Source organism: Ranitomeya imitator, chromosome 4 (genome assembly GCF_032444005.1).
Source record: "Ranitomeya imitator isolate aRanImi1 chromosome 4, aRanImi1.pri, whole genome shotgun sequence".
Classification (NCBI taxonomy): domain Eukaryota; kingdom Metazoa; phylum Chordata; class Amphibia; order Anura; family Dendrobatidae; genus Ranitomeya; species Ranitomeya imitator.
Genome location: NC_091285.1, coordinates 544,006,670 through 544,019,859, shown reverse-complemented (window position 1 = coordinate 544,019,859; position 13,190 = coordinate 544,006,670). Strand labels below are relative to the sequence as shown.

General features: G+C 39.5%; 1 protein-coding gene across 8 annotated transcripts in view; it reads right to left on the bottom strand.

The window, feature by feature from the left end:
- Window positions 1-13,190, bottom strand: part of NTRK3 (neurotrophic receptor tyrosine kinase 3) — a 1,162,015-nt gene that overhangs the window by 552,073 nt on the left and 596,752 nt on the right. For 3 of the 8 annotated variants that reach the window (XM_069766240.1, XM_069766243.1, XM_069766241.1), the window contains 4 exons: window positions 8,141-8,282; window positions 4,116-4,412; window positions 2,547-2,570; window positions 1,937-2,007 (listed from right to left, as the gene is read on the bottom strand). In XM_069766240.1, coding sequence (XP_069622341.1) covers window positions 1,937-2,007; window positions 2,547-2,570; window positions 4,116-4,412; window positions 8,141-8,282 — 534 coding nt within the window. The remainder of the gene's footprint in view (window positions 1-1,936; window positions 2,008-2,546; window positions 2,571-4,115; window positions 4,413-8,140; window positions 8,283-13,190) is intronic. The other 5 variants (XM_069766242.1, XM_069766244.1, XM_069766247.1 and 2 more) reach the window with 2 other exon arrangements.

Here is a 13,190-nt window from a genome sequence, read left to right as displayed (position 1 = left end):
CACTGGGGAAGATTGCTGGACACACTGGGGGCAATATGCTGGACACACTGGGGGCAGAATGCTGGACAAATTAGAGGCAGAATGCTGGACACACTGGGGCAGAATGCTGGACAAACTGGGGGCAATATGCTGGACACACTGAGGGCAATATGCTGGACCCACTGGGGGCAGATTGCTGGACACACTGGGGGCAGAATGCTGGACAAACCGGGGGCAGAATGCTGGAGACACTGGGGCAGAATGCTGGACACACTGGGGGCAATATGCTTGAGACACTGGGGCAATATGCCTGAGACACTGGGGGAAATATGCTGGAGACACTGGGGCAATATGCTGGACACACTGGGGGCAATATGCTGGACACACTGGGGGCAGAGTGCTGGACACACTGGGGCAGAATGCTGGACACATTGGGGGCAATATGCATGACACACTGGGGAAGAATGCTGGACACACTGGGGGCAATATGCTGGAGACACTGGGGCAGATTGCTGGACACACTGGGGGCAATATGCTGGAGACACTGGGGCAGATTGCTGGACACATTGGGGGCAATATGCTGGACACACTGGGGCAGAATGCTGGACACTGGGGGCCGGATGCTGGACACTGGGGGCAGAGATGCTGGACACTGGGGGCAGAGATGCTGGACACTGGGGGCAGAGATGTTGGACACTGGGGGCAGAGATGCTGGACACTGGGGGCAGAGATACTGGACACTGGGGGCAGAGATGCTGGACACACTGGGGGCAGGACTGGAGACATGGGCAGAATGTAGATACGGGGCATGATTGAAGACACAGGACAGAATGAAAGACATGGGGCAGGATTGGAGACAGATCATGCAGGATCATGGGGCAGGATGGAGACTGATGGGGCAGGATGGGGAGATCATATGGGGCAGGATGGATACTCATGAAGGCAGGATGGGAGAACATATGGGTGACGCCAGGAATAAGATACACGGGGCTAGGATGGGGGATATTATTATTACCATAGGGGCTAATTAAGGGATATTATTACTGCAGTGATGTATTTATTTTAATTTTGAGGACACTGTTTTAAATGGGGGGGTCCTGTTACTGTGTAGAGTGACACTATGTTGCCTCTTTTTCTTCATGGGGTGTAATGTAGAAGTTGGGAAAGATTAAGTAATGTGTTCTGTAAGCAGAGATCGAGATAACTGTGTTATTTCCTGCAGAGACGAGTCCTGGCTGGATGAAGTGATGGCGGTCTGTGCTGGATGAAAGATGAAGGACTTCACCTAGAGATGTCACTGGTGAGTCAGTGTTACCTATACACTGACACTATACACTGTATGCTATATACAGAGGTCCTGTGTACAATGTCACCGGTGATTACTGTAGTACCTCTACACAGACACTGCATACTAAGTACACATCTCCTGTGAATACTGGCACTTATGGTGATAGTATTGTGTTTTGTTTTGTTTTTTCTTCCTAACTGAAGGGTAAATTGACTAGATCAATGGATGTTTGACAGGTTATAGTTTCACACAGCAACAATTTTTATGGAATAATCTGGTTCAGGTATATGATGACCCCATCGCATGATCCCGTCACATGACCGGGAGGCCCACAGTGTCTGAATAGCCCGGGGCCCTGGCTATCCTTAATCCACCCCTGGTGACAGCAGGCACAATGACTTTGGAAGCGATTGACAGCCGGAGTGAGGAAAGCCATCATTCTTTTAGATCCAATGGATATGGACACGACTTAGGACGGACTGTTCATACTATGTGCTGTAACTGACCCTGCACCTCACACATTTCAGCCGGACATGACATGATCTTTGGAAACATTTATTACAAAATCTTGTTATGTTCAGTTTATTATCTGCACAGAAGGCGCTAGCATTGAGAAATATGTTAAAAAGCTGAGCCTGTGTTTTCTTAAGACATCAAAATGTAACTCACGCCAAAAGTGTCCTCTTCTGGTTTGTGAGTCACGCTGATTGGAGGCGTGGGACTGATTCCAAGATCTGCTACTGAAACAAAAGGAGTTGAATAATTCTATGAACATGAGATTATTATTCTCCTTATGCGCTACTTGCTTAAAAGGCCACCAACTATTTTTATCTCATGGTTCAGATAATTGGCTACCAGCAGACATACTAGAGCGCTCCGCCGTCTGGGGACCCATCTTGTTTTGAATATAAATGTACATATACCCTGAGAGGTTTAACAACCTTTGTAATAGAATTCACACATAATCAAAAATGGACATCTTTACACTTATTACAGGAAAAAATCCTGCTGGTTAGTTTCCTACCGTGAACCTTAGCCTCTTACTGTGTGGCCCATGGGACTACTGTTCTATTAACAACGAATATAACGTTTATAGTTCTTGGCCAAATATATATTGGTGAGTAAAGGGAATTCCCCGGCAAGACCCCTTTGGCTTTCCTGTCAACATGATCTATTAGGCATTCGGTAAAGGAGACCAAACTTATCAAATGGATTCAGTAAATTGAGCATAAAGTAGCAGCACCATGTACTGAAAAAAGCAGAAAGGACGAATACGTACCTGAAACAAAATAATCAGTATTCTCTGTAAAAAGGATAGTAAATGGCAGATTTAGTAAATCAGAACTAAATGGAGATGCAAAACTAAGAGCACTAGTGTATATTAGGAAAGGGCATCAATATGCACAATACACATTTTGTTTTAATACATATATAATCTTGTATAATACCTTAGAGGATAGATAGATAGATAGATAGATAGATAGATAGATAGATAGATAGATAGATAGATAGATAGATAGATAGATAGATAGATATTGGGTAGATAGATAGATAGATAGATAGATAGATAGATAGATAGATAGATAGATAGATAGATAGATATTGGGTAGATAGATGGATAGATAGATAGACAGATAGATAGATAGATAATAGATAGATAGATAGATAGATAGATAGATAGATAGATAGATAGATAGATAGATACTGGGTGGGTAGATAGCTAGATAGATAGATAGATAGATAGATAGATAGATAGATACTGGGTAGATAGATAGATAGATAGATAGATAGATAGATAGATAGATAGATAGATAGATAAATAGATGGATAGATAGATAGATAGATAGATAGATAGATAGATAGATAGATAGATAGATAGATAGATAGATAGATACTGGGTAGATAGATAGATAATAGATAGATAGATAGATAGATAGATAGATAGATAGATAGATAGATAGATAGATAGATACTGGCTGGGTAGATAGCTAGATAGATAGATAGATAGATATTGGGTAGATAGAGGGATAGATAGATAGATAGATAGATAGATAGATAGATATATAGATAGATAAATAATAGATAGATAGATATTGGGTAGATAGATAGATAGATAATAGATAGATAGATAGATAGATAGATAGATAGATAGATAGATAGACAGACAGATATGGGATAGATAGATAGATATATAGATAGATGATAGATAGATAGATAGATAATAGATAGATGATAGATAGATAGATAGATAGATAGATAGATAGATAGATAGATAGATAGATAGATGATAGATAGATAGATAGATAGATAGATAGATAGATAGATAGATAGATAGATAGATAGATAGAAAAAAATCAGGCAGCACTCCAGTTCAAAGAAATATTGTGGGCTTTAATCCAGCACCAAGTGGTGCAACGTTTCGACCTGACAGCACGGTCTTTGTCCATTTATATTTTGCAGAATCTGCTCATGCTTGTGCTGCTATCTGTCTTTTCTATTTCTACTATTTCTATTATAATCTACCTCCAACACATAAAGAGGGTTTCCTCCACAGGAGCAGGATATGTGCAAATGACGTAGGAATTCCCATCTGGGACATCATGGCATGCTTATAGGATGCACTACAAAGGTTTCATAGGTGAGGCTCTTCAGGATCTACTAGGAGTAAGGAAACTCATCTGACAGGCGACACCTTCTCCATATGACAGATTTGTATCTGATCTAAGATTCTTTTGTATTACCGATTATATTGGAGATTCCATTAGCAGTTTAATAGCTGATTACACGGGAGATGCAGAGTGGGACATTCATAAGGCAGGGAGGCAGAGAAATGAAAATTCCAACTCACCAGGATATGGCTGCTCCAAAAAATGTGCATATACCGTTTGGGTAGCAATTCCAAACTTATTTTTAGCAATCAGTGTATAGTTTCCATTGTAGTAATGTGTAGGTTTATTAAACAATAGGCATCCTTCCATTAGTGTGTCCTGCTTGTAAACCTCTTGTCGTATGAAATCCACCGGTCGCAGCGGCTGATTGTTGTGATACCACGTGAGGACGGGGTAGGGATTCCCGCGAACAGTAAATTCAATGCAGTGCTCTAGGTGAACTACCGGCTCTCTCAAACTCAGTATCCGGGGAGGATCTACACAAAGAGGGAGACGCAATGTTACATTTCTGCTTTTTTTTAAATAATTCAATAACTTTCATTTTGTCAGTAAATCAAGCAGAAAAAGATGTTTACAATGTGTAGATATTTTCAGTTATTGTAATACTGTTACTGTTTTTTCACTTTGAGATGTAATGTTATGTTATATATTATCAATATTTATTGATTTTCGTTTTGCTTTTTTTTACAACTTTCATTTTACTGTATGGCTAGTTACACGCTAGCGTTTTCCTGATCTGCGGAGGGCTGCGAACTTCCTCCGTGAAGCCCCACCCTCAGCCGCACCTCCGCCGCTATCTCCGCCTACTTCTGCATGCAGCCCACATGCAGCCTGCGTACCTATCTTTAACATTAGGTATGCAGGTCGTGCGGCTGTATGCGGATGCTTCCGCAAGCGTCGTTTTGACGATGCCTCGACCAGCGTAGGACGCAGCTTGTAGCAATTTTTTTTTCTCCACATCGTCAAAACGACGCATGCGGAAGCATCCACATACAGCCACATGACCTGCGTACCTAATGTTAAAGATAGGTATGCAGGCCGCATGCGGGCCGCATGCAGAAGTAGGCGGAGATAGCGGCGGAGGTGCGGCTGAGGGTGGGGCTTCACCGATGAAGTCCGCAGCCCTCCACAGATCAGGAAAACGCTAGTGTGAATCTAGCCTATATGTGCATATTACAAGTGCTGCATCCCTTGCTATAGTTCTTGTAATTTAGGCATACAGGGGCTGTACACTATAATCCATCTTAAATAATGTATTCCCCAGTGTAATATAAAAGTGACAGATCCTCACCTCCTGCACCAGCGCCGATCATGTGACGTCAGAATCAGGCATTTATGTGACATTGTAATTCCACGTGCCATTGCAGCGAACATGTGGCCACAAGCATAAATTAATGGACTGCTTCACCCACACGAACCTTGGACATCTGAAGGAAGTGTGATAACGGCAGCCCATTATCAGTCACTGATTGGCTGCAGTGCTAACATGGTAAAACAACGTCATGCAAGCGACTGGCGACCTGGAGCCAACATCGCTGAAACTTTGCCGGTTCAGGAGTCGAGTATCATTTATTTCTGTTTTACACTGGAGAATGCAGCATTTAGGAAGGAAATGTCAGAGTAGTGGATAATCATTTTAATCAGCAAGTTTTTCTATTGAAAGTGTTACTTTAGTCTTGATTTGTCTGAATAAGTGTCATTGGCTGCATCGTTTCTCATACGAGGAGAGACTAACCATGAGTACTATCTGTGCCTACATTATTTCATAGCCAATGTTGTTCCTCTTCACACAGTGACTTACAGAATCGATTTAGTGGTCCCCTTATGCTTATGTGGGTTTTCACTATGCATAAACCCCAGCCAGAGGTAATAATTGGGATCCACATCTATTACGAATAACGGAAAACTGCAAACAAAAAGCAGCGCTCACTCCAGAACACCTGGTCTATCCATGTATTACATGGTTTACTAATAATTTCAATCCCATATTCATCTTTTTTGCAACCTATATGTTGCACCATGCAAATTGCCTCTTCTGAGAAAAAGAGGACTTAAACTCTATAGCGCCACCTGTTGGAAGTAGCGATCCTACAAGTCACAATCGACCCTTTAACGAGTCGTGCAATATGACTTAAGATAAAAGCCAAATCAGTATCTGAATTCACAGACACGGTGTTTCGGGCTGTTGGCCCTCGTCAGTGCGAAGCATGAGAACTGATTTGGCTAGATGAGAGGCTCTGGACTGGGGTCTAAGGGGTATCGTTTCTCCTTATGGAGAGTGACATACCATCTCTGGCTTGTCAAGGTAAGGAGGCTTATTTGCCATGCAATGCTCCTCTGGGAAATATAATATGCAAATTGCCTCTTCTGACAAAAAGAGGAATAACTTTATAGCGCCATCTGTTGGAAGTAGCGATCCTACAAGTCACATGTTGCACCATGCATTCTGTGTCCTATGTCTTACAATAAAAGAAGTGTAAACCTATAAAGAGGGCACCGAGGGTAAATGCTCCGCCATCATAAATATCATAAAGACCAAAAAAAAGGAATGGACACCAGAGCTAAAAAGTAACAATTTTATTGAAAGACCATTAAAAAATTACATAAATACTGTAAATAGAAATCAGAATAAAAAAGATGCAATGAAAAAACGGAAAGGCGACACTAGTGCCACACACGGACGTTATACTAAGCCAAAGAGCAAAAAAGTATCCATAATACTCCTGTCACGGGTGTATCTATATATACACAGAAATAACGTTTCAGCAATAATGAAAGTAGTGTAACATGCATATAAACAGTAATAGCACATAGACAACCGGGCAGTATGGAACCAGTAGTAAGAAAACACTTGCTCTCAGATAATAAACGGATGCAGGGAGATGCTAAATATATATAAGAATACAGCTAAAGTGCCTAGTGCAGATACAATATGGCAGGGTACCCCATATAACTATGCTGCCCTCAGTGCATGGGCACAGCTATTAAGGGAAGATCCCCTATACATAGGTGGGTAAGAGCCATGCGCCCCCCGAGGAAGCAGCATTGTGCGAAACGCGCGTCGGGGCCTCCCTTTCCAAAAACGGCCGCAGGTTGGTACTTTTTTTGTGCCTCTTACTATTACTTAGAAAGCATTAGCATGGCTCTTACCCACCTATGTATATGGGATCTTCCCTTAATAGTTGTGCCCATGCACTGAGGGCAGCATAGTTATATGGGGTACCCTGCCATATTGTATCTGCACTAGGCACTTTAGCTGTATTCTTATATATATTTAGCATCTCCCTGCATCCGTTTATTATCTGAGAGCAAGTGTTTTCTTACTACTGGTTCCATACTGCCCGGTTGTCTATGTGCTATTACTGTTTATATGCATGTTACACTACTTTCATTATAGCTGAAACGTTATTTCTGTGTATATATAGATACACCCGTGGCAGGAGTATTATGGATACTTTCTTGCTCTTTGGCTTAGTATAAAGTCCGTGTGTGGCACTAGTGTCGCCTTTCCGTTTTTTCATTGCATCTTTTTTATTTTGATTTCTATTTACAGTATTTATGTAATTTTTTAATGGTCTTTCAATAAAATTGTTACTTTTTAGCTCTGGTGTCCATTCCTTTTTTGGGGGTCTTTACAATAAAAGAAGACTTTTAAGTCATTGGTGTTCTTTTGATTTAAGGCATCTGTAATGTTTCAATTATTGCTGAGCGCCACTAAAGACTACAAGTAGCCATGTCTGTAAGGGCAGGCCTACTCACATGTGACTTAAACACCAGTACACCGCCAGACTCTTTTTCTTCACTGTAGCACTGGCACAGAGACTGACATTGGTCCATGTGCTGTACATTCATGTGAACATAGCCTTAGTGTGAGACCCAGGAGGTGAAAGTGAGAGGGGTAGCAGTAGAAGATTTGGGCAGCTGATTGGTCAAAGCTTTCATCATGCTTCTCCTGCTCTACGCTAATAAGACCCCGCCCACTGGGCACAGTTATAGAGAGGAAATCAATATGCAAAAATGAAGCAGATTGCAGGAAAATACAGAAAATATGGAGTTTTGGCTGAATTACATCGGATAAACATACTCTGTAAATTTTTGTATTCTAAAGAAGGTACTCTGCCCCTAAAGCATCTACAGACGGAAGCATATCACAGTCAATACCATTTAAAGCGCCTATCCACATCAATGTCATCATCCAACTTACAGTAGATAGTGAGCGATACAGTAGTTTTAGTCATCCCCACAACATTTTCTGCAATACAGGTTACGTTGGAGCCATTGTCCTCTCCAGAGACATTGACTAGGGTCAGGTTAATGGAATGCACATTGGTCCAGTTGACATTAGTCTGCCATCATCACGAACATGTCAAGAAAGCATTAAAAGAAATATGCAAGAAATCCGTTAAAAATTGAACAAAGCAAATACAAAAAGATCGCTGTGAAGTTATCTGCACGGAAGAACAAAAGCTGCTTTCATTATGGCATCAAAGGAGATTTCAGCAGAGAGAAGAAAATTCAATTCTACAAATGCCTTTTTGTACCTAGTTATTTCCTTTACAATGTTAACTATATTTTTATCTCTATAATTGTCAGAATAAAGTCCAATTATATTACAATTTCCACATAAACAATAGAAGGGAATTCATACAATTAGGAAAAAAATGTGTTTTGTTCATAATGGTTTCGAACTTTGCAATCATGGATGGCATTATAGAGCTATTCAAATCTGTAATTTCTTTAAAATGTAGAAAATGAGCATATTCCAAAATACAATAATCAGTGATTTAGACCTTATCTAGAAAGAATAAAACAAACAAAAGTGAATGTGGATGTTATCTCCTAATACAAATGCATATGTTTAATGGACGAATAATAACCCAAGAATGTCTTATTAATGTCTGCAATAGAAAGCTTCGACATTACTATGCTTTATATAAACCCATTCATGACCACATCATGTCAAATTATATCTTATAGTCACAGAGAATGTATGGAGCGGAACTCAAGAACTGAGCCTGCACCATACCCTTCAGATGCCGGCTGTGTTAAACAGCCAGCATCTGCCTGTAACATCAGCGACTAGAGCTTGCTCCAATCACTGCTCTTCAACCATTCCAAGGTAACTAGTCACCAGGTATTCCCTAGATAAACTAAAACCACAAACCTATTATTGAACACCCCTCCAACAACCTGTTCAAAAGTGCTCAGCTCCCTTGCATATCTAAGAAAATACCCACTAATAATCAACCTATGCTATATGTCAATTGGTGTGGTCCAGTTAAATGAGTGTCACGGTTCTATGCTCATCGCCTTCACTGTTCTTGCAATGGCCATGCTCCTGCCTTAATTGATGTCACCTATGTCACCCAGAGACTCTGTTGCTCCTGCACAGCTCCTATTCTTTACTGTGCAGATGTTAAAGTTGACCAGACTTTGAAAGATGTCAACCACGACAATCAAGATAGGGGGTTGGCAATTGCGGAGTTAAGGGAGGTGTGGAGCACAAACCATCACACCCATTTTACTGGACTGCACAGCTTGGCATAAGGTGCTAGAGGTATTTTCTTAGATGTGGGAGGATCTGGACACTTTTGAACATGGTGCTTAAGTGGACTTTAAGGTGATGAATTTAATTTACATATGAAAACTTGGTGACAGGTTGCCTTTAAATGCTGCTGTCAACAATTGACCACGGCATTTAAATAACGAAGTTGCTCCTGCCAATAGGCCTCACTGGGATGCAATAGTGGGGGCTCCATGGCAGTCGGTAATCTGCTTAAGTCCCTCATCGCTTCCATGATGGTTATTCTATGAAGCCCAGTCAGTGGCAAAGCTTCATATGATAACTGAAATGTAACTGTATGCTTCAATATTCTGATATTTCAGTATATATTAAAAGTGACCAAGTGACTGTAGGTTGAAATCCCTTACGGAGGATAAAGAAAAAAGTTTAAAAAAATAAAGTTTAGCTAATACCCATTTTACAATTTAATAAAGAAATACAAAAATAAACATATTTGGTATTAGTGCATCCAAAAATGTCCGATCTATTAAGATACAAAATGATTTTAACCATTTATTAAACGCCACAAAAGAAAGTCGAAATGGAGTCATTGTATTCCCCGCAATGACTCCATTAAAAAGTGATCAAAACTTCAAATGCATGCAAAAAATGGTATAAATCAAATAATCCCTCTAATTTGTTCACTGAAAGAAAAATAAGAAAGTTACCGGACAGAAAATAGTAAGACAAACCAGAATAATGAAATTCAAAACTACAACTCATCCAGTAAAAATCAAGTTCTCGAATTCTTTTATTATGGGACAAATAAACATGTTATGGCTCTTGGAAGAAAAGTAATAATTGATATCAGAATGTGAGAAGATATCTCATAGCTGAACAAACAGGTTAGATTATGATATTTGTAAAATATCCAGCTCACGCATCTCTGGCTGTTTGCAATCATATCAGGTTCACTAAGGTGCACTTTTGAGTTGACAATCAAATAAACATCCAGTAGTGAAGATAAAATCCAAATAATGTTTAGTAAAACTGCTTATAGTAGAGCATCTCTAGAAATACTTTCAGGCATTTCTGGTCATTTCAATGATTAAGGATCTGAAATGCGTCAGAAAGTATTGCAGAACATCAACTTCATCAAATAAATATAATTTTATTAAGCATTTTGGATAAAGCAAAAGTATATTCTATGTTCTGTAGACTAACATGTATTTCTGATCTCTTCTATGCCTATTTATTTTTATCATGACATTCATGTTAACTTTCCAATTCTACCACCTTCTATTAAATTGGTATATCTATTATAGACCATATACATTGGTGCTTGGAAGTTTTTGAACCCTTCATAATTTTCCAAGTTTGTGCATAAATTTGACTTAAAACTATATCAGGTTTTCACAGAAGTCAGTTTCCTAAAAGTAAAGAGAACCTTCAAAAATATTGAGATAAAAAATATTGGACTTTTTTTTATTGAGGAAAATTATTATCCAATATTACATGTCTGTGAGTGTCAAAAATAGTTCAACCTTTAGTATTAGAAGATAGTTTGAAGCCAAGTTAAAGTTATACCAGTGATTGAAAACACCAGACTCTAATTGCACCTTCAATTTGTATGTGGATTTATTAAAAGAACAGGGATCTATGAAAGTTTGTGGAAGTGTTTGATGGCACATGCAAAGGAAATTTCTGAAGACCTCGAAGAAGTGTTATTGATGCTCATCAAGCTGGAAAAGGTTACAAAATAATCTCTAAACAATTTGGAGTCAACCAATACAATCAGATTATGTACAAATGGAGGAAATTCAAGAGCATTAGTACCCTTCCCAGGAGTGGTCAGCCAACAAAAATCATTCCAACAGCAAAGCGAATAATAGTCTGCAAGGTCACAAAGATAACCTCTAAGCAGCTAAAGGCCTCTGTCACATTAGCTAAGGTTATAGCTCATAAGTCCAATATGAGGAGCACTGAGCAACAATATGGTGCATGGTAGGATTGAATGGCAAAAGTCATTACTCTTCAAAAAGAACAATGCTACTAATCTGCAGTTTGCAAAACAACACCTGGCCAAGTCAGAAGGCTAGTGGTACAACGTTTTGAAGACATATGAGATCAAACTAGAGATATCTGTTTTAAATGAGAAGTGTTATATATGCACAAAGAAAAATGCTGCAGCATAAAAACATCATACCATCTGTGAAACATGGGGGTGATAGTATCATAACTATAGTGAAGTGCAGAGGTGAGGTCAAAATCCCAAGTGAGTTGATTGAGGTAACCATCTCAAACTGACCTAGATGCATGAGAAGTCGGAGCATAAAAAAGGTTAAGGCAGTATTTTAATGACCACTTCTGTCCACTTTCAAGATTTCAAATACTAAAAATAATTGGCTTCCTGTTTAGAAAGTTTTGCAATGCACGTCATATAAAATTTGTTACATCGGATTTTACATTCTCAGATTGAAAATGTTTTAAAACATTAAGTTTTAAAATTAGGTCTCAGAAATAAAAGCCAAACATGGATTTATTCCTCTTTGACGACCTATAAGTGGCCTTAAGGATTAGAGGGGGATTTGGGCAAATAATCCGCTGTGCAGTACTATGATGATGGTAAATACAAATAATATCTAACACACATCAGAAACATCATCTATATGGAATTTAATAGCTATGGAACATTTGTGAATCTTATACCACTCAGTTCAAAGAGAGATTTCACTTTTCTCCTCACAGTATAAAATGTAGATAACGGTTGTGTTTTGACACAACAAAAAAAAGACAAGAGTATAAGATGAGTTTCAGTGAAAGAAGAAAGAGAATGAAAAGAGACAGGTGACAGGTTTAGCCTGATACATCTGACATGCTCCAAGTAATAGACAAGACAGGACGAATGCAGTTACTGTACACCCGTACTGCAAGACTCAGATGGAACAGATGCCGTACTAAGTCTCTTGACCTTCTTGCCTGCACTTCACTAAAGGGGATGGACAAGGTTCCCACCCCTATAAAATATAAATAGGAGATTACTGATTCACTTCACTGCACAACTGCTCAGCTAAGCAGCACTTTGCAAAATTATCTATATGCTGCCTTGTGTGACAGCTAAAAAAAAGTTTTATCAAAAGTTCTGATGGCCTCAGCTTTTTTTCCACATAAAAGTTATCAAGAGCCTTTATTGTATTACTTTAATATTTGAAGTAAACCATAAAAAGGAGCATATGTGTCACAGTGTCCTTGAGAACGGCTTGGATCATTGGTGCAGCATACTTACGGTAATTTAAGCAGTACAGCATCCCGTGAATGAATAAAATACAAGTCATTCTAAATCCTTAGCCACAAAACTATTTATCAATCTTCTTGGCTCACCCTGCTCTATATTAGGCTCCAAGTACATCAAGCAGCGTGTTTAAGGTGACAGGTTCCATAATCGCAAGGATAAAGCTTCCCTGAAGCAGTAGTGTGCATGTATAGCCCGAACTTCATGCATTGACTATGGGAGTGGCAATCACCATTTCATGATGTGAACTGAGCAGTAGTGATGTACGGCCATCATTGTTCAATTCAAGGAAGGACATGGGACACCATTGGAGGGATACTCAATTAACTAGAGGAAGACAGATATAATCCTTGACCTATTCGTTGCCAGAGACAATCGTGATCTCTTTCCATGCCATGATGACTGATGACTGGTTACTTACATGGCAGGATAATCAGAAATGAGTGCTTTTAAAAACAC